This window comes from Buteo buteo, chromosome 9 (genome assembly GCF_964188355.1).
Source record: "Buteo buteo chromosome 9, bButBut1.hap1.1, whole genome shotgun sequence".
Lineage (NCBI taxonomy): Eukaryota > Metazoa > Chordata > Aves > Accipitriformes > Accipitridae > Buteo > Buteo buteo.
In genome coordinates this window covers 45592635-45613810 of record NC_134179.1, presented here as the reverse complement: position 1 = coordinate 45613810, position 21176 = coordinate 45592635, and the positions used below count along the sequence as shown (strand labels likewise).

The window sequence follows — 21176 nt, the reverse complement described above, 5'->3', positions numbered from 1 at the left end:
CTCTTCTCGAAGAGATGCCATTCCCAAACCATCGTTTCGGCACTGGGCACGCTACGCAGCAAAAGGGCTCCCCAGCACTGCCAGGACTGTTCACCTGACTTTTATCGCCTGCCTTTTGGGGGTTTATTCGGGCCCGGGCACTACACTGCAGCGTTTTTCCAGACGCCTCCCGAGCAGCCCGGGGAACCAGAGCGCCTCAGGGCGCCGCCGCGCGCTCCCTCTGAGAGGAAAAAGGCGCCAAACGGCAGCGGGCGCGAGGCGCCAACGGCCTCCCCCGGCCGTCCCCCCGCCTGCTTGTTCTCCGCCGCAGATTCGCCACCGGGAGTCAGCGGTGCCTCTCCTCCCGGCCGAGCCCCTGCGGGTATGCTAACACCGACCGGGGCTGCCCAGCGGGGAGCCGGCTCGGCGGAAGGGTGGGAAGCGGGTTAGCCTCCCTGTGGAAAGTGCTGACAGGAACGTGAAGGCGGGCAGTTTCCCGCCCGCACCTTCCCCTTGTTGTCGCGGAGTGAAGGGGACGACCCCGGTGCTGGAGACTGCGGGTCTAGGGCGGAGACAGCCCGGCCAGCACGATGCCTCGGGAGCACCGGTAACACCAACCCCGCGCCGGGCGAGCCGGCGCCTCCTTCCCGGTAATGGCGGGGCCGCGCCCCGCACGCAGCGCCCGGATCGCCTTTGCCCCCTGCGTCCCGCAGATTCGCCACAACACCGCCCGGCCTCCGCCGTCCTCGGCGGGTTGCGGGGAAGGCCTCGGCCCGGTGAGGGCTCCGGGCCGAGCAGAGCAGGCAAACCGCCTCCCCCTTAAAAATCAGCCCAGCCGCCGGCAGGCTGGAGGCGGTGTGTCGAAAGTGCGGAGCCAGAGCGCGCAGGCGCTTTCTCCTCCTCACCGCCGCCTCGGCCTGGTGGGGAACAAAGGGAGCGCGGCCGCCGCCGGAGCGGGTGAGTCGGCCCGGCCCGGCCCGGCTCGGCTCGGCTCGGCAGCTGTGGGGCGGGCAGGCCCAGGGGTACGCCGCGGCCCAGGGAACAGGTTACCTAGAGGAGGAGGAGGGGAGATGGGGAGGGTGAGGGGGTAGGCGTAGGGGCAGGCGCAGGCCTCGGCCCAGGCCTCGGCCCCCTCCCCGTTCGCGACCGCTGGGGCTGAGGGGGGCTGCGCCCTCCGCGGGCGGTCACGGCGGGGCGAGGGGCTGCCGTGCCCGGGGAGCGGGTGTGTGTGTTGGGAGGGGGGGGGGGGGGGTGTCCAGCAGCCGGCTGGGAGCTGCAGCGGCTGCCGGGTCGGGGTGCTCGGCCCTCCGCGTGGGCTCACCGGCGTCGGGAGCGCGGTGCTGCCGTGCAGCGCGGGGAGGGGACGACCCCGGGGGACCCCCCGCAGCGGGCGGTGTTTTGGGGGCGGGGGGGGGGGGGGAACAGCGGTGCTGGAGCCGCCCTTGGTCCGCGCACCCCCGGGCCCGCCTTCGTTCAAGCTCCTCTTGGACTTCACGAGCGGTCCTGTGTCGAAGAGTTTGTGCGAGTCCAAAAGCCAAGCGCGTTGTTAATCAGGAATTTCAAAAGGAGGTCCGGCTTCTGCTGCCGCTTCGGTGGAGTCACTTGAAGAGAAAGGCCGGAAAAAATACTGCTTTGTTATAGCGCTTTTTCCCTACACGCTGATGGGCTTGTTGCTAAAAAGGTTAAATGTGCTTGCATCCCGTGGCCTAGGATAGTGCTTCTGTTGTGTTTGGTGGTTTTCTTTGGTTTTTTTTTTTTGTACCGTGTAAAGGAGACACTATTTAGTTTGGTCATTTATACATGAATGCCAGTTTTCTGAAACAGAGTAAAATAATGGGGTATATTCATATTTCTTAAGGGGAAAAATATATATACTTAAAGCCTTTAATATGAAGATGGCATAAACCTGAGTGTTATTTCACAGCTATTTAAGGCCAGATTCCATGGAAAGTATATTCATTTTTCAAAGAGACACTCTTCTGTCTTTATTTTAAAATTGGCAAACTTTTTGGTAATCAATGGTAACTAATAATTGAAGTTTCAAAGATTTGGGGAAGCAAAGGCATAATACTTAATAGCATGATATTCTTTTGTCTTTCAGAAGTACAAATATAATGTCAGGTGGCTGAAAAATTGCCTATCAAAATGTCAAGTAAGTTTTCAGTTTCTTCTTCCTTTAACTTGGTGAATTAAAGATCTGGTTCAGCAGAACCTGTTTGTGAGATAATCCTATTATTCCTTACATTAAAAGGAATGATATGAAATGTAGTCATTTCTGACCAACGTCTTGGCCTTAAATCTTGCTGTGGCTGATTTCTGGCATGTTGTTTTCATAGGAAATCCAGATATCACAGCTTCTCCTAAATACTGTTTTGCTGCATTTTTGCTTACTCTCTTTTTAATTGATGTGCACATAAACGGATTTCATATTCTTCAGTCTTATGCCTGAATAAAAGGCTAGCAATATAGCAATGGTGTGGTCTTAAATTTTTTCTTTCTTTTTTCTCTTGTGTTCTTTGCTTTATGCTTTTCAGTGGCACTATGCAGTCTTTGAGAGTAGGATTTCTGTCTTGGTTTTGTAAATCACTTAAAAATGTTTGCCATAGCAGATGCCTTGTAAATAATTTGTTCAAATTTACAAGAAAAAAAAAAATTGCTTACATTTATATCTTAACAGAAAGGCCTTCTTATGCCCCACCTCCTACCCCAGCTCCTGCAACCGTAAGTATAGTGATTTTTCTCATTAACAAAGAGCTGGTAATACAGCCTTTAATAACTTACCAGAGCAATAATTACTGACTCACATCACTTTCCTCTATTGGAAACACAAACTAGTTGTATTTCATTGTTAACATGATATGCATTATTTAAATGAATCTTTTTTTTTTTTTAGCAGTTTGTGAAAGAGAAGCTGAATAAACTTATTTCACCTTTAAGGCTAGATCCTGCAGATACTTTTTTGCAAGCAGTCAGTTGGTCTAAAATTATTCACAGTGGGTTCCAACAGTATACTGGAATATTTAAGAACAAACTGATACATTTAATTCTAAAACTTCCCACTCAACTTGTGCCCAAATCATGGGGAAACAATGCATTTTTTTTCATGTTTCTGTTGTACCTAGCTGATTCTCAGTGGCATGCAGGAGTATGCAAAATGCTGTTATATTGGGTCAGAATAATGAAACGCTCACGATGCCAGTCTTATTCAAATTTCTTGAAATCACTGGTATTTTGGAGTCTATGGCATGAGAAATACACTTTCTAGTAAAATGGTATGGAATGACACTGAGGAAAACAGGAACAGTAGCTTTGAATCATGCTGAGTTACATTCCTGCATGTATAAAAAGGTACTGAAATACCGGTATGCTGTGGTCAGGAAAGCATTTGAAAGCAAATGCACCTCTTTTGCAGCATTCACATTTCTAAATAGCTTGCATTTTAGGAGTAACATATTCACATGAGAAAATACAAATCTTTTGTACAGAAGAAAGAGCAAAGATGCTACAGTGAAATTTTTTTGCCAAAGAAAATTTGAAAACTGTTATCCAATAGAGTGTCCCTGATCTCTGCATCTGGGATGAAAACTGCAGGATGGCATTTATGCAGATGAAATGTGATGTTTCAAATTTATTGTGCCATACTTTCCATTTAAAGAGGTTTGAAAATTTTAATGTATAAATATAAGTTGTGTTCTTATAAATTTACATAAATAAAACTTTATTTGCATAGTTTGTTCAGAGTTTTCATTTTGCACAGAACTTTAATAGATTTGTGCCAGTATTAGAAGGAACATGATGGCATCTGCTCTTACAACTGGATTCCTGCATCGAGACCTGTGCACACGTGTGTGTGATTCCCTTGGGATGTAGCATGAATACAGATGTTAAGTGGTGTATACCGATGTGGTACATTCTTTAGTCAAGTTAGAAGTCTTCAGAACGGTAACTGAAACAAACTTCAAAACCACAACTAGTGACGTGCATTACCTCTCTTTCAAGCATCTTCTGTATTACATTTTATACAGTCCTTGAGATGATAGTCTGTGCTCTGTTAATGCAAGTCATAAAAGTAGACAAATAACCTTGCTTGTTCTTCCGCAGCCAGTTCCAGTTACTACAGTCAACAAAATACCAGTAGTTCTCGTAACTACAGTATTATAGCTGAAGTAAAAAATTCTCCATGTAATGCAAGGTAGTTCCCTTGTAACATTTAAATCCTGTCTTGCAGAAATAAAGAATTAAGCAGATGGAGATTACAATTGTCATCTGATTTTATTGAAGAGGTGTAGTTCAACATATTCAAAACCTGTTGTTATGGTAATACAGAAAACTATAGAAAAATGGCGTTTTATTAAATAGTGAATGTGTATGTCATGATCACAGGCATACAGATTGAGTAAATGTCAACTGCTGTGACTGAGCTTAAAAAGTTTGGCAATAAAATATATATATTTGAAGGCTGACTGTTAAAGCATAATTTTACTTTGTATGTTTAGAAATAAACTAACTACAGCGTGTCTACATATACCTGAAAGCTTCACAAGTTAATGTAGTTTAGCTTATAAGTTATTTTTGTTTGGTGTCTGTATTTGTCATACCTTGGTTCTTAGAGTCCTGAACCTATCTGTAGAATTTTTGCAACTGTAATCTAGGATGGGTCTAGTCAGCAAATCACTTTAAAAGACTATCCGAATATGTGTTTCTTATTAGGGCCAAAGTGCTACTGAAGAGTGGGATGCTGTGCAGATAACACTTAAATGTCTAGATACACTACAGGGTATAATGAATCCTAGTGGAATGATAGGATCACCCCAGTCAGGGCTTGATCATAATTACTATTAAATAGTTGATCAATTTTTTTTCCCACAAAATTTGATTGGGAAGTGGGGGATAATGGAAGAAGGCAGGAGAGACATTTATGTGAGGAGGGGAATACAGTGAACCTTCTGATACTTGATTGTATGTAGAGGATAGGTAAGAGGGGGTTGTAAAGAAACTGGATTTTTTTTTTCAGCGTTACTGAGGTGAGAACAAATTGATCCACTTTCAACAATGAATGAAGATGTATTGGTTAACTTCTTAAATTGTCTTGGATTCGGTGATCTGTTAAGGCTTGTTTGTGGTTTCTAACCTGTAGATCTTACTGCAGTTGTTGCTCAACTCTGTCAGTCTGCAGCCTACCTCGTAACAGAAGGATATCTCTGTGAATTGTCTTCTCTCCCAGTTCTCTAATCCCAGTTCCCCAAAGTATTTAGATTTTGCAAACCACCAGAAAAGTCTTCAGATACTGGTAGTGGTGCACAGATGGTGCTTTGAGAGATTTCCCACCACTCACCCCATCCCCATTTATTGACAGTATAATGTTTGTTGGGAAGGCAGAATGATGGGAAGAAAAGCAGACAGGGGGTTTCATTGGTATAGTAAATGTTAATACTGGCGATTCCTGCCTGATTACTGTGTGATGTGTTGCCTTGTAAGCTTAACGCTCTGGATATGAGAGTCTGAATTACTTGGTGCCTTATGTTGGAAAATTTTATTAGCCATGAGCTGGATTTAGAGAATACTTGTTTAAATGAGTTACACAACAGAAATAAAATCACCAACTTCAGACAGAAATTTGTAGTGACACATTTGCTTAAAAATCCTGTTTCCTTAATAGGCTTATACTGTAGTAAGTTTTGTGTGTTGAGAAGATACCAACTGCTACACCTCATTTGCTTGTTTAAATTCTGGTTGCTTTTGCATGCCATATTGCAGTTCATTTTCATTTCTGTGTTTTCCTCGTTTGAGCTCATTTCTCATTCGTGTTTTTGTCTCATTTGTTTCCATCAGCAAATGCCCAGCACACCAGGGTTTGTGGGATACAATCCATACAGCCATCTGGCCTACAACAACTACAGGCTGGGAGGGAACCCGGGCACCAACAGCCGGGTCACGGTAGGAGAATCAACTATTACATCATCCGGCAAACAACAGGAATTGACCAGAAATGGCTTTAGAGTTAGGTTCTTCTGAGTCTTGGCTGCTGCCACTTCTTTATAAAAACAAAAAATTACTTCTGATTCTTATTCCCCACCCCTACCCCCCTTCCCTTTCACTCTGAAACCTTTTGCAGGAAAATGGACTGCTGCTCAGCAGAGAAAAAAATGTGGTAATCATATGATGCAGAACTCCAAAAAGACAGACTTTGTGGTCTTCATTGACCACTGCATGCTTAGGGAAAAGTTCTATACCGTGGGTACAAATTCTTGGAGGGAGGGAACTGCTCATTTTATGAGGTTTATTGGCACAAAAATAAGGAAGAACATTTTGCAGACTGGAGATCGTCGATAGTAGTTGCATCATGCTATTGAGCCATACAAGAGATGCAAGCCTTTATTTTTCTTTCCAGTCTTAGTCTGGTGATATCTGCAAACTCTCAAGTTCAGAAATTATTTTTTCAACAAAAGTGTGATGATAGTAAAATAGAATCCTTTCATATCTTATGTACTCTGTCACTGTGTGGAAAATGGATGTTACATTCATTTTTCATGGAGTTAACAAAGTGAGATGGAGTCAAGTGATGAGAGAGGTGACAGCTTCTTTCAAATACGGATAAAGTCCTGAGCACTGGATGCAGTTAAACAAAAATAGACTGTGGAAGTGTAACATTTTCATAACTAACACAACAGAAATAGAATAAATCCCTGATTTTTTTTTTTAATTTTCTGTAATTCTCATAACTTTAAGGTTTTTCATGTAAAACTTTCTGCCTCAAAACATTTGATTAGTTTGGAACGTGATATAAAGATTTCTCAAGGAATAAATACATGGTACTTTTAATGAAGTGTACTCTTTTTATGCCTCTCAAACCTTTTTTCAAACTTCATCTACGAAGTTCATCTGGTTTGTTAAAATGTTTAGAGAAAAGACCTTCCCCATACAAGCTGGAACTTGACTGAACGTACTGTCTGAACATACACTTTTTTCCTTATACAAGAATAAATTAGGTTTTGTCTGAGAACTTTCATTGTTTCTGTATGTCATAAGCATACACAGCCTTCTTTGCCATGCATATATCAATATATGTATGGTGTCTTTAAATTCGTGTTAATTTAAAAGCATTAAACAATTTCCGTTAATGTTTTTCAAATCCATCTGTATGTGTATATATGTATACATTTTGGTAATGCATATACCTCATGTACATTATTTATACACAATTCTGTATGCATTGTTTCATAGAACTCCATAAATTCAGCAAAACAAAAAATATCAAGAGGAAAAATTTGAAAGCTGAATACTGAACATGAGCCTTCTTGGCCAAATACAAGTATTTGCTTATCTATGGCCGTAGTCCTGAAAAATCTTTAAACTGCTTTATATTTTTATGAAAATGCTCCCAGTTTATATTATAGAACTCCTCACATGTATAAATGCTTGAAGAGTGGAGGTTTTCAGAACCTGCTGTTGACAGGGTCTGTAATGTTACTGCACTATTTTAGGAGAAAACCCTGTCAGGTGTTTTGTGGACTGAGGGGATAAGATGGGATGCAGCAACTTTCCATCAGCAACAGTTAGTGCTCAGTGTCCTTTTGTTTAGTGCAAGCAATGTGCTTGACAGCATGCAAACCTAAAGGAAGATAAGAGCACAGAAGGATTATTACAAGCTAATTTAGACAATTAAGTATAGCTGGGATACAAATAATGCACATGTTTACAGCTCAGTTGCATAGAGTTGTTTTCTTTTTATGATAAGTAGTTTATTTGGCTCCAAATTACCACTGACAAATTTTGCAGACAAATATGTTGCTAAAATGATTTGAAAATGAAAATATATCTCTAACTTCATGATCTTAAACTTTCTCCTTATCTTTTCTTCACCTGTACAAGTAGCCACATTAAATTTGTCAAAACAGGTAAAATTGCTCATCAGAAGTGAGAAAAACAGCCTGCTGGGATTGGTGTTCCCATGTAAATTTCTAAGCTCTGTGTTTCAGTTTTAAAAATATGGAGTGCTTTTGAAGATTTATCTAGTTACTACTCTGTAAGCTTACAGATAAAAGGATAAACTTAACTTGGAAAAATATTACTGTAATGAGGACCAGCTCTAGTTAGTACCTGTTCACAGTTTGGGTAATTTTTTTGGTGATGTTGTTTGCTTCTCTTGGGGGGGCGGGGAGGGTGCGTGTGTGGTTTGTTTCTGTTAACTGCACAAGAATGAGTGTTTTCCAAAACTAGCATGTATAGAAACTGTCCAGAGTTCACATTAATGAATGGATTTATTCGGTTCTTTTATAGGCTTCCTCTGGTATTACCATTCCAAAGCCCCCCAAACCCCCAGACAAGCCCCTGATGCCCTACATGAGGTACAGCCGGAAGGTGGGTATACAGTGTCAAACAAGTAATAAAAGTTAGTGTTCATATGTGCTAACAATTAATTGCTATTATCTTAGTTTCAGCTTCTAAACTTTTACTTCTAACAGCCTGCACATTCTTTAAGGGAATTGTAAAGTACAGATGCATTGCCCTTCAGAATAAAGGCAGCAGTAGTCTGTTCATACAGTTGCCAATTTCTGGGGGGAAAAGTTTTCTCTAAAATGATAATTACTACCACTGTCTCTGCTGACAAGGATCCACCCTGCCACATTCAGCAAGTGCCTGTGACTTACTGACAGAACTTTTTTATATAAAGGAAGTATTCCTTGCGGTATACTGGGCTTGGTACAGTGCTGTAGCTGGACTGAAGAGTAGCAATGAGTGGACTTTGCATGTTCTCCTTCACCAACCTAGCCTGTGGCAACGTTTACTTCGCTATTCTATGAACTGTTTGACAGAAAGTAGGAGAGAGACTCTTGTGGAGTCTGAAATCTGATGGGGCATGGGGAGGGCATGTCAGCCTGTCTGAAGCGGGTGAGCCAGAAGGAAATTCTTCCACTTCTGGTAAAGTATCTTTACCAGCATGTCTGTCTTAGGCAAAAAACCATCAACAAAAATAAAAAAGTCAAGTGGCGCAGCAAGAAATAACACTGGCAGCTCTCTCCTTTTTTTTTTTTTTTTTTTTTTCCCTATAAAGTTAGAAACTTTTTTGGTGGAGTCAGAACTTGTTGGAACTCAAATTGATCAGCAAGACTGAAAAATATTTTGAAATATTACTTTCTGATCTGAAAAGCTCAGTGCTCTTTATCATAATCTACTGCTGGATGTGTTTACTCAGTAGCATTTTTTTTCCCAGAGATGCAGCGATGTGCATTTAAGAAGAGAATTAAGAGGGTTAAAGGCAATATTCTCATGAAACCAAAGCCATTTCAGCAATTGCCTGTTTCAGTAGATGGCTTCCTACTGACTTCCTGCCCCAGAAAATAATCGAGATAGTTTAGCCAGACTCATTCCTAACTTAATCCTGTTTTTCATGGTGATTCCAGAAAGAACACTGAGATGACAATATAAAATGTTTAATTTGGAAGTATTTAGATATCATTAGTAAAGCTCCAGCTGTTTCTGTTAAGGTCTGGGACCAAGTGAAGGCGTCCAATCCTGATTTGAAGTTATGGGAAATTGGCAAGATTATTGGAGGAATGTGGCGAGATCTCACTGATGAAGAGAAGCAAGAGTATTTGAATGAATATGAAGCTGAAAAGGTAAATGGAAGAAATCTGGGATGTTTATTACAGCTGATTCTTCTAGGAACTGGTCTGAGAAGAAAAATTCATCTTACCCATGCAGTGGTGTATGAGGCATTCACGAGACCCCTGTATGTAACTTAAATGGAAGTATGTCCTGACACGTCTTTTAGATTTTTTTTTTTTTTAAATAACTGTACATCAACTGTGACTGGTCAGTTTTTAGACCTAATTCAAAATGAAGTATTTATAATTGTCGATTTTAACTGTTTAATGAATGGATTTGATTGTACAACATCAGTATTGAAAAGATTGTCTCAACACCAAAATCCTCTTTCAAAACTGGTGCTCTGCAACTACTGCTATTGTCATGAACGTGTTCATAAAAGACTTCCAGTCACGTAGGGTTTGGTTTTCATGGTGTAATCTGGTGTAACTCCACACTATGGCATAGTATTTTGTTTCTTAATAGAAAAATGCTACCACTTTTAGGGTTTTCTTGTGGCTTTGTTTTGTTTTTATTGATCTTCATGACAAAAGATGACAGCTACCTCGTGTCTAGGTTGGTAAGTGTTGAGGACCTTTACAAGACTGTTACTGTGATTTTAAGGTACAAAGGGAAAATTGTCCAGCTGCTGTGTTGTGCTTAAACCTGGTAGGCATCTGAGGCTGTGTATAACCTGCTCAAATCTAAGCTGTTCTTATTCTAAGTCAATAGAGAAGTATTCCAAAGCTGGATGCTCTTAGTTGGAAAAAAAAAATTCAAGGAATTCTATTTTTTAACTTGGTAATTATGTTTAGATTGTAAGCTCCTTGGGGCAGGGGCCATCTTGTTTATATTTTTACAGTGCTTAGGTAGAAGGATTCCAGTCCTAATCATAAAGAAAACAAGATGTTTAGATACTCTTAACAATATTGTAGATTATATCTCATTGCTCATTGGAAATATCTCAAGTCACTGTACAAAATCTAGACTTGGAAAATTTTAAAAGTGAGATTAAAGAAAGTAATTCAAAGGGAAAAATACTTCAAAGAACGTGAAAATAGTGATGCAGTCCTGCTACCAGGAGGAGACAGTAGTCTGGCTGCAGCATTCTGTATCGTCCCAGTGCAGGGATGGATCAAAGAACGGAAAAATCATAAGTTATTTTGAAAACTGATTCATGACATACTGGAATAAGGAAAGAGAAGAAATCAGAATCAAAGATCTAGTTAGAACTCCAGAGAATTATTGATAATATTTTAAGTTAACTCTTTTTTTTATCTTCTCAGAGTTCGTCTGATCATAAATGCCTTGTTCTGAGGTGTTTGATTTTTAAATTTCAAAAAACAAAGCTATTGTAAGACTTACCAGGTATTGAAACTGAAATGTACCTAAAAGCCCAGCTAGTGTTTTTAAAACATGAATGACTATGGAAGAAGTCCTAATTTGTAAAAAGAAAGACTGAGATAATATGGTCATTTGTGTATCAGCCAGATGATGCAAAATAGCTTTGTGTAACTACAGTTTGGGTTATACAGGCTACAGTTATGTCAAGTCTGAAATCGTCCAATGGTGCAATCAAACGATATTGGTCACATTTCAGATAGAGTACAATGAGTCCATGAAGGCCTACCATAACTCTCCTGCATACCTTGCCTACATCAATGCAAAAAGTCGTGCTGAGGCTGCATTGGAAGAAGAAAGCCGACAAAGGCAGTCACGCATGGAGAAGGGTGAACCTTACATGAGTATACAGCCAGCAGAAGATCCAGATGGTAAGCAGAAAGGAATTTGTATGCACGTCCAGTAAGACAGTCTCATTACAGGACTGACAGTATAGAGAAACAGACACCAGATACGGAAAACTACCAGTGTACAACTTTCACAATGCTTAATGTGACTTCCTTTCTATTTTGGTACCTTTAATACTGATTTTCATTACTACATTTTATTTCATACAGCTAACAGCTGACTTTGTCTTGTTTCCAAAAACTAAGGTGGCGAGCCAGTGGCAAAAGTTATTCCAACCCTTAATTATGTGTGAAGTAATGCTTACAGTTCAAAACAAATAAGTCCGCTTAAAGGTCTGTAATGGCTTTAACATATGCATTATAAAAGGCTTAGATGAGTGATTTAATCCAGCTTGAATGGAATTTTGTGCTTTATTACCAGAAGCACATAATTCTGACAGGTAGAATTCTGGTATGATTAAGAGCACCTGAACTTTGAACGTGTTCAACAGCTGTCATTTGAGATTGTTTAGAAAGTAAGTTACCCTTGCTGTTGACAAGTTGATGAGAAAATTCTGAAAGTTTACTTGACTGCAAGGAAATGCACCCCACCCAGTGGGAAAACTCAGACGCATGCACCTAATGTCTACTTTTAAATTCATGACCAAATACTTGTTGAAACCTGAGGGTGAAAAATGTACTCAGTTACACCCTTTTCTTTTTCTTCCGCCTTGTAAAAGCACACCCTTGAGATAAAGCTCATGACAAACAGCACTTTCCCCAGTGTGGGATAACTGCAAAATTTATGTAAATATATTTAATGTTCCAGTAGCTGGCATTTTGGGACTTCAAATTCTGTTCTGTGCTACCTGGGCCAAATGAACTCAGCCAGAACCAGCTGCCCTAGGCCCTGAGTTGCATTGGTTTACATCTGGGACAAAACAGCAACTTATTTTCTGTGACAGGAATGTTGCTTCTGTCCATACTGCATGTCATTAAGATCAAGAACTTTAAGCATAAAAGGAGTCTTACTAAGAGGACAAAGGCACAACTTTAAGGATACAGATGTGCTTAATACTTTTGTCTCTTGCAAATCTTGCACCATTTTTCTCTTTTTGCTTCATTTAATCAGATACCTGAATGAGAAATTGAACATAACGCTTTTAAATAAAGGAGACAGCAACTTTCATTAAACTAGTTATCTTCTTTGGTAATATTTTCTGGCATGATATGTTGGGATTATCCTTAAGATTTCTGTGAATAGTTAGAAAGTAATCTCCATTAAGAAGACTTGATGTAAAATTAATTCAACTTCCGGACTTTTCTTCATGACATCATCCTGGAAGATCATTCATACTTGTTGCTTAACTGATTTTAATACTCAGCTAAATATGACATATGCTCACGGAAGTTTCTACTGAGTTTGTTTCCTCACCAATACTTAATGCTATTTAATTACTGTGCTTTAAATTCTAATTAGTTTGAGTTGAATTTTTTTTAGTCTGTTTTGTAAGTAGGTGCTTGATACCAAAAGTGCAGACTGTGTCTTGATTTTTATGTTGAAAGGCTTTGCCTGCTTTCTTTGAAGAAATACAGAAAAAATAGGAAGACTTCTGTCTTCTGTGGGCTGGAAGCTTTTTGAGTGCTGCTAGATATAGGAAAGAAAACGTTATTTAGTCCTGCTTTGTAGCATCAAACTGAATTTTACTTCTAAAATGAGTACCTAGTACAGTCCATAATGCTGTAGTTCATGTTATATTCTGTGACTAGATTAAAATTGTCAAAGTTCAGAATCTTGCCATAAATTGGAAGCTCTTTTAATTTGATTGGAGAGAATAAAAAATCCTTGACCTGAAATATTCTTAGATCTTTGTAGTTAATCCTCTAGATGCATGTCAGACAAGACAGTTTAGTTCCTTTTCAGCTTCTTTTTTTTCTCTGCAAGAAGCTTATAAGGAGACCAGCACTTGACCTGTGTGCTTATGTACTTTTTCTCTTGAAGTGTATTTTTTTCAGTAATTGTTCTTTAGAGAACTGCATTTACTAAAAAAAAAAAAAAAATTTAAAAATTGAATACTCTTAGTACATTACTGTGAGTTTTCAGTGATGAGTAAACATGTATCACTGCTTCATGCTTTCATTCCTCAGTGTTTAAAAAAAATAAGTCTTTTTGATCTGTGCTACAAAGCTTATTTATAAAGGAGTCACTCTCCTGTTGGTATTTTGCACTAGATATTGTTCTGGTAACATGAATAATCAGAAATGTTTGGGTTTTTTTTATTCGGTGTATTAATAGTCACTCTTACTCTGGAAACGTGTAAAGCAACACAGTAAATAACTAGGTCAATCCAAATTTCAGATGTGGGAAATGCATGTGAAATCATAGCTGTTACAGCTATGCCAGGGTAAATGGTGTTCTATTGTCATATTGTCTCTTTTTTTCTGATCACCTGATGTTCTGTATTTGTTAGTATGAACTTTGTGACATGACAGCAACTGGGGTTAGGGGTTTTTATTTTGGTTTTAACTAGCAGTAATGTGGGTACAGTGTCTTTAGACTTGGTATTCATTTTGTGGAATTAAAGCAGTTACACTTAAAACTCTTGTTTCAGATTACGACGATGGATTTTCTATGAAGCACACAGCCACAGCTCGTTTCCAAAGAAACCATCGTCTCATCAGTGAGATACTGAGTGAAAGTGTGGTGCCCGATGTCCGCTCTGTTGTCACTACAGCTAGAATGCAAGTTCTTAAACGCCAGGTTCAGTCTTTAATGGTTCATCAGGTAAAGATAAATGATATGAAGGCAGCTAAAACATAATGATGTTGGGCTGTACTCCAAGTCTCGGATCATTTGATCATCTACATGATTATTCTTGTTAGGTGTCAATGTTCTGTACGCTCAAATAGCTGATCTCTGGGTTTTCTTGGGAGTTGCAAGATGCGAGACTTCACCTTCCGTGCTGTTTCATTATTGAGAATGTTAAACTGTATTTTGTTCTTTAGGATATCTTAAGTATTAATTCCATAGCTCTTCATTATTATACATAACCCTTCTGTATGTAGTGTCAGTAAGTCTTCTGTTTAATAGGTACTGGTAGAGTTGTGACTTTTGGCTAGCTTATGACTCATAATCTTGTTTGTAATGATTCTTTATTATAGTAAATTGTATTGTAACATTTTTCATTGGAAGTTAAATGCATACAGGGAAATCTAGTGAGGACACACTTGCACATTTCACCTAGCTTTGACTGGGCACATGCCTGTATTTTCCAAACATGCATGTTAACAAAAGAACCCTGTGAGTATAGTCAGTGTACGTGTAGGTGAAGAAAACTGAGACACCGGAATTAGATAGAGATTTGTTGCTCTTTTTAATTAACAAAAGAAGATTCGGAGGGTGGACATGGGTGGTATCCCTTCTTTCCTTTGAATTGTGGTCTTTCTGCATTAGAGAATGTAATTGATGTGTTGTGTGTGTACATATACCTGTGGGGTGTATAATATGAAAGAAAATGTGTAGATTTTATGCTGGAAGGTTCACCTCAAGTACATACTGTTCTTCATTTATAATATGCCTAGCCAATCCTGAATTACTGCATAGACCCATTTATTGTTCATACTTTTCAATATGAACTTCTTGGCTATTGGGCATTGGATCAAGGCAGGCATAAGGATGTTTATATATTATATGGGTACATTTTAAAATATTGGTCTAAATATTTTTGTACATAGCTGTAAACGTTGTCCAGTTCTTCAGATGACTGCATAGTAAAGTTCTTTCCATTTATTTCATTTCCAGCGTAAATTAGAAGCTGAGCTTCTGCAAATTGAAGAGCGTCACCAGGAAAAGAAGAGGAAGTTTTTGGAAAGCACAGAATCCTTTAACAATGAGCTTAAAAGGGTACAACTCTCGCTTTTCTCCACTTATTCTGAGGAATCTGCTAGTTACCCGTTTGTACAAATGCTCTACCTGCTTCTGTTTAGTTCTGTATTCAATTATGTATAATTACACAACTGATTATGGCAGTGTCCTAGCAGGTGGGTGTTAGAAAGCACGCGGTATTTGTATTATTTCCTGCTCCTTCAGTGACCTTTAGTGGTGACATTCAGCCAGTACAGTTTAAAAGTGCCTTCAGGCTTGACTGGTTGAGCTCACTAGAGAGCAGCACAAGGCAGTTGGCCTAAAGCCACTATGGAGACCATACTGCTCTGTCCTTGACTGTGTTCAAATAACAAAGTTTAGGTTATTTATTTATCCCCCCTTTTTTTGTGTGTGTGTGTAATATGCTTCTATCTCCCTCCCTGGTTACTGAAGCTTTTAATACAAACTTTGTCAAATCAAAAGAATTATGTTGCATGTAGAAATACTGAACTCATAATTGGGTTTTACTGATACTTTGTTTTTCAATGTAACTGAGGTAGTAAAAGAGCTTTTCTTTTTTGCTAGTTATGCAGTTTGAAGGTGGAAGTGGACATGGAAAAAATTGCAGCTGAAATTGCTCAAGCTGAGGAACAGGCTCGCAAGAGGCAGGAGGAAAGGGAAAAAGAAGCAGCTGAGCAAGCTGAACGCAGTCAAAATAATATAGTAGCTGAGGAAGAACAGGCAGCTAACAAGATAGAGGAGAAGAAAGAAGAGGAGAGTGCTCCAATGGAGACAGGTAACTGTATTCGAAGACCAGCTTCAGAATCCTTGAAGGATCAGCATTAAAGTACCTCTGTAGACACTCAGCCTTAGCCAGGAGTGCCCTGTATTTTTGCTGTTAGTAGGAAGGAAGGCTTCAGAAGAACAATATTCAGAATAGTTCTGAATTAACTTCATCTTGGTGACCACAGGTGTTTGCTGCCTTCTCATTAAGTTGCTCCTTTTTAAAAGGGGAGAGGGTAAGATACCACAAAGCCTTATGTAATGCTTTGTGTGTAATGTGCCCAAGGGAAGAAAAAAAAAAAGCTTTCTAAACCTAACTCACCTTTTAGACATTGGTTAGCTAGGAGCAACTGAGAGTGTTTCCTTGTCCCAGTGTCAGCATCTAGCAGGGATGATAGAACAGCACTTCCTTCCATGCTGCTCTTACGAGCTGATTTGCAGGCTTTTGGTATTCTGTACAGTGACATTAGAAAATACTGTTGTGTTTAAAAGAATCAGTGGCTAATATCTCAGTGAGTCATTGCCATAGCAGCATGAGCATAAGGGAAAGGGGACCAAGGAGTTTGAATTCTAGTGCTTCTGGTTTAACAAGGCACATAGCTTTCCTGTGGCTAGAGTTCTGAGGACAGGCAGCTGCAGGTGACTTTCAAGGGTGCCGTGTGGCAGGACCATGTACATCCAGAGCACTGAGAGGTCTTTCAGATCTGTGCCTGTTACTGCATATGCTAAGTGACTGAAATAACTGCTGTGGAGTACTCGGATTTATTACAGATTGTTTTTTCCTAAATTCTAATTGCACAACCTAAATAAATGTATTGGCATGTAAATGACACTGAGACATATCTTATTACAGAAGAGCCTCACCCAGAAGAGAGCACAGAAAACCAGCAGAATGGTGAAGAAGGAACATCTACCCCAGATGATAAGGAGAGTGGCCAAGAAGGGGTCGATAGCACTGCAGAGGAGGGAACCAGTGATAGCAACACTGGTTCAGAGAGCAATAGTGCAACAGTTGAAGAGCCTCCTGCAGACCCTATCACTGAGGATAGCGAGAAGAAAGAATAAATAATGACTCATTTCATGTGTCTCTTTTTAATGAAGTACTGTTTTGATTTCAAAATGTGCTACACGGCTTTTGTATCTTCCTTGCCTGTATCGCTTGTCTCCAAAGGATACTGGGTTTTAATAATGTCAGATTATCAGCACAGCGACATAAAGGGGCCTTTAGAGACAAAGGGGATCTTGCAACAGACAGAAAAGAAAACCTCATGTGTCTAAACACAGCTGTTAGAATGTGGAGAGGTACTTACTATTGCTTGGGATTTCTTCCCTAGAAAGATAAGCATTGGTTTTGGTTTTTGCATTAGAAATCAGGCCTTCTCCCTTTCTTCTAGTTACATGACAACAGTGAAAATGTAGTTGTTCTCAAAGGCCCTTCTTGTTCATTTGTGGCTGAGGTGAGATGCGGCTGTGAGTCACCTCTCTGCCGTAGCCCTCCTGACCTGGCTTTACTGAGGGGCTGCCTCTGCCCCAACATCTGGTTAGTGCAGCATGAGGTCTGCAGCCGGGACGCTAGTGCTGTGGCCATGGAGGCTGATGAAGTAGCACAGTTGAGAACTGTGGTTAATGGCACTTGCTTTCTAGAGAGGTCAGAGTGTTACTGAGGCGTCTTAAAGTTGACATTAGTATTAAGCAAAGACATGATGCCTGTACTGGTATCACGTAGAGCATCTCCTTCATCTAACAAATCCAAAAAAACCCACAGCAGTCTAGCACATGTTGCCACCACTGCTTCAGTTCTTGCCGGTGAGGATGTTTACTGCAGCTGCCCATTCTTTGCTTTTACAGAAAGCGTTCAGTACTCAAGAGTGGTGCTCCTAAATAAGGCTGAAAGACTTGATCTTAGTGGGGGGGTGGTGGTTTAATCTTTGTCATCTTTTACAGAGTAGCTGTTCTACAGCGATGAAAACTTGCTCATGTTCTGCATGCAGCATTTCAGGAGATGTATTTCCAAAGGACTGAGTATAGTTGTCTTGAGGTAAACCACATATCTTAGGGTTTTTTCTGTGATGCAGGATTCTTTTCAACAACAGTCTTTGCTTTTCTTTACCATTTAACTCCTGTATTTGCTACTATGATATCCTGGTATGATCTCAGCCAGAGATATGGCAAACTACGAAGCAGGAGAGCATTTAAACACATACATGTTCTCTGAGCAGGCAGTCACTAATGTGGCACAAATGGTAAAAAATAGTAGTTTTGCTTGCCATGAGCTTTCAAAACCTCTGGGAACTCTACAAATGTACTGAAAAGGCCACATTTTGCCCTATATAAGCAGAAGCCCTGCTGAAGAAAAGAATACACTTGATTGCAACAAGAGATACAAGCCGTTCCATGACTTTACAAGAGAACACATGATGGATATGCTTCAGTAAACTAGTATGTTTTTACAGAATAGTGGGTATATTGGATGGTAATGTTTTTTAAATCCTTTTGGTCTTTTTTTTAAATGGTTTAAAAATAATAAAATCCAACATGTTTGGTTTTTTTAAACTTACAGTGGTCTGGTTCTTGTCTTTTAAGGTAATGCCTGTATTTGATTTAGGGCTTTCATCAGCTGTTCTCCATTTTAAGCCCAGAGGAGGATAAAACTGAGGAATTCATTACTGAAATACACTACATACAAAAAGTTACGCTGCAAAAGCACTTTGAAAACCAAAGTAAAAATTCCGGAGTTGCTCTAAGCTTTTGCTGAAATGCTGGCTCTGTCTAGAAGGATCTCTGATGATGGCTGTTGACTTTAAAAGCCAATGAATGGGAGAATTTGTAGAGGAAATACTGCAAGTATTAGAGAGCTTGTAGTCTCTTTGCCTGTGAGCTTTTAACCACTTTCCTCCAAGCTATCAGAAATAATTTTCATGTTACTTTAAGCCAAGTAAAATTTCCTACCTAAAGGGCTGAGAGGTTGGAATTTACAAAAAGTATTATAGTTGCAAGATACAAAGAGGAAGATGCAATTGTCCAAATACTTAATATCTGAAGCCAACTGTGCTGATTAACTGTTTTGCATTCTCCCTGATGCAGAAGATTTCATGAGCTGATTTGGGCCTTTATTTCTGCTTGGAAGCAGTTATTAAGTCAGGCACTCGTACACGCACTAAACAGCTTCTTCAGAGTCTCTGCCTCATAGTTTACAATTTCATTTCATACTCCAAGTAAACCTTTCAGCAGTTGGTGCTAAGTGGAAGTTCCTTGTTCAAGTGCCTGCTGTTAGAGTGTGCTGTTTTTTCTACAAAAATAGTATAATTTAGTGTAATTCTAGAGAATAATTTAAATGCTTACTGTAGATATTAAGACTAACACCCCCCCAAACAAATGTGTGCCAGGCTCTGCACTGCACCTTCTTTTCCCCAGTGGGCAAATCTGAACGTGCCTGTTCAGGTGCTGAAGGAGAACATAGATGTGGACAATCAATTCCTACAGACAAGGTTATAGCTTACTCACATCTGCAAACACACGGTCACTTTTATCTACCAGTGACTGCTGCTGAAAGGATTGTTGCAAAACACAATAGAAATCAGGAAGAAAATCACCAATGGCAGCCTTCCTCTGATGAGCACTGTCACACAATGAGATACGTACATGGGAAGGCTTGCATTTTCCTCATCTTTAAGTAAAAGTAGGAGTTCCGATACTAACGTGGTTTTTGGCAAAGGTGGACACAAAAAGAACCCTCTTATGAGGAAACAAACCATGACTGCTCCTTAATTTGGGTTTTAAAAAATGGAAGCAGTGAAACCTGCTTAAAAATTAAAGTAATTTTAAATTCAAAACTTCAGTTTCTTGGAAGAGTGGGCAAAGTGCTCTTGCTATTATGTTTAAGCACTTGCAGTTGTACTAGTTAAATTGCATTTTAGGAGTTTCCATTTCCAGCAATTAAAAGGATTGCTTTTAGAAAAATACATCTTGAGGAAGCTAATGGAAGTGGTGTTCCCATCAGCTGAGCTCCCTTTAACAAAGCATTTTGACAATACAGAGATTGCTTTACATCTTAAGCTACACATCTGAAGATCTATTTACTGCATTTTGCTATTTTGAAAAATAATTTTCTTGAGTGGTTGTTCCTGCCAACATAAAGCTTTGATTTCTTAAATGATACCAGCTGCTGCCTGGACTGGGGGCCTGACCGCACAGGGGCTCAGGTGGAGTCGGTTGGTGCAGGAACAGGAGGAGACTCCGCACCTCCAGTGCTGCAAATGCTGCTTGTGCAACAGCCTTGGGTTTTGAAGGCCGTCTGTGCTTTTCATCTGCTACCTATTCTCAAGGTGTATGTGAATAACACTAATTATCGGCAAAGACAGGGTGTGTTGCAGCTAAGGGTGTGTACCCAAGTGAGTAGGTGTCATCTTCAAGGGTAAAATATCTTCTCTGAGCACATGAAAACCTCCTGAACAAATGCCCAGCGGGTACCGTTTGAACACTGACCAGCCCCTGTGGTGCTGGCAGTGCAAGGGCCACGAGCATCAGGGACCAGGTGCAGGAGAGGGACCTCCTCCAGGGACCGGCCTTGCAAGAAACCCGTTTCCTTTGCAGGCTCCTGCCGCAGCCCTTTCTCAGCCCCGCTGCTCCTTGGGCTGCGGCCGGGACCAGGAGCTCGATGCCTGCTTGACACCTGCGGCTCGCTGGCTACCAACGCCTCCGACGGAGAGCAGCTAACTGGAGCTCCTGATGAGCCAGCACGCCCACCTGGAGGTCCTCAGCAGGACCTGAAACCCTCCCACGAGGAAGATGGAGCAGATACAGCCCACCAGCTTGTTGTGCTGTTGCTGCTGGGCTCGCTGGAGTTGGCCGTCTGCTTCCTCCGTTTCTTGCGTGCTTCGTTTGGCAAGTGGGTGGAAGCTCCTGGACCCCTGGGGTTTCTTCTTCCTCCAGCTGTGGTGGGGGTCCCCTGGCTCCTCCCGTGGGGGGGTAGATGTGGGTGCAGGCCGGTGATCCGGGGTGGTGTGGGGACCGCTGAGGGTGCCTGTACTGCTGGAGGCAGAGGCCAGGGGTCCCCTCTGGAGGTGCTGAGCCATCTCCTGTGGGGTGCTTGGGAGCTGGGGAGTCTTCCACACCCACAGAGGACTGACAAGGAAATGAAGAGGCAAATCCAAAACATTGCATCGTGGCGAGGGAGTTGTTTTCTTCAGTTTGTTTTTCTCTTCAAGAAAAAACAGGCTTTTTTTGAGAGTCTG

The 21176-nt window shown here is 40.8% G+C and overlaps 1 protein-coding gene across 4 annotated transcripts; it reads left to right on the top strand.

The window, feature by feature from the left end:
* Positions 1 to 808: 808 nt before the first annotated feature.
* SMARCE1 (SWI/SNF related BAF chromatin remodeling complex subunit E1) lies at positions 809 to 18499 on the top strand. Of its 4 annotated transcripts, XM_075036535.1 has the most exons (12): positions 810 to 936; positions 2081 to 2131; positions 2657 to 2700; positions 4208 to 4296; positions 5812 to 5916; positions 8260 to 8340; positions 9468 to 9599; positions 11168 to 11339; positions 13907 to 14079; positions 15097 to 15198; positions 15745 to 15955; positions 16796 to 18499. In XM_075036535.1, the coding sequence occupies exons 4-12, from the start codon at positions 4294 to 4296 to the stop codon at positions 17005 to 17007; spliced, it is 1191 nt and encodes a 396-aa protein (XP_074892636.1). In that variant the 5' UTR covers positions 810 to 936; positions 2081 to 2131; positions 2657 to 2700; positions 4208 to 4293; the 3' UTR covers positions 17008 to 18499. The 4 variants fall into 4 exon arrangements, with proteins under 4 accessions (XP_074892633.1, XP_074892636.1, XP_074892634.1 ...); XM_075036532.1 differs by lacking the exon at positions 4208 to 4296 and having other exon boundaries at positions 809 to 936; XM_075036533.1 differs by lacking the exons at positions 810 to 936; positions 4208 to 4296 and adding an exon at positions 983 to 1001.
* Positions 18500 to 21176: the final 2677 nt, after the last annotated feature.

Coding starts and splice junctions, on each gene's coding strand:
- SMARCE1 (XM_075036532.1), top strand. Junction 15,199..15,744: donor TTAACAATGAGCTTAAAAGG/GTACAACTCTCG, acceptor CTTTTTTGCTAG/TTATGCAGTTTGAAGGTGGA. Junction 15,956..16,795: donor GAGTGCTCCAATGGAGACAG/GTAACTGTATTC, acceptor ATCTTATTACAG/AAGAGCCTCACCCAGAAGAG.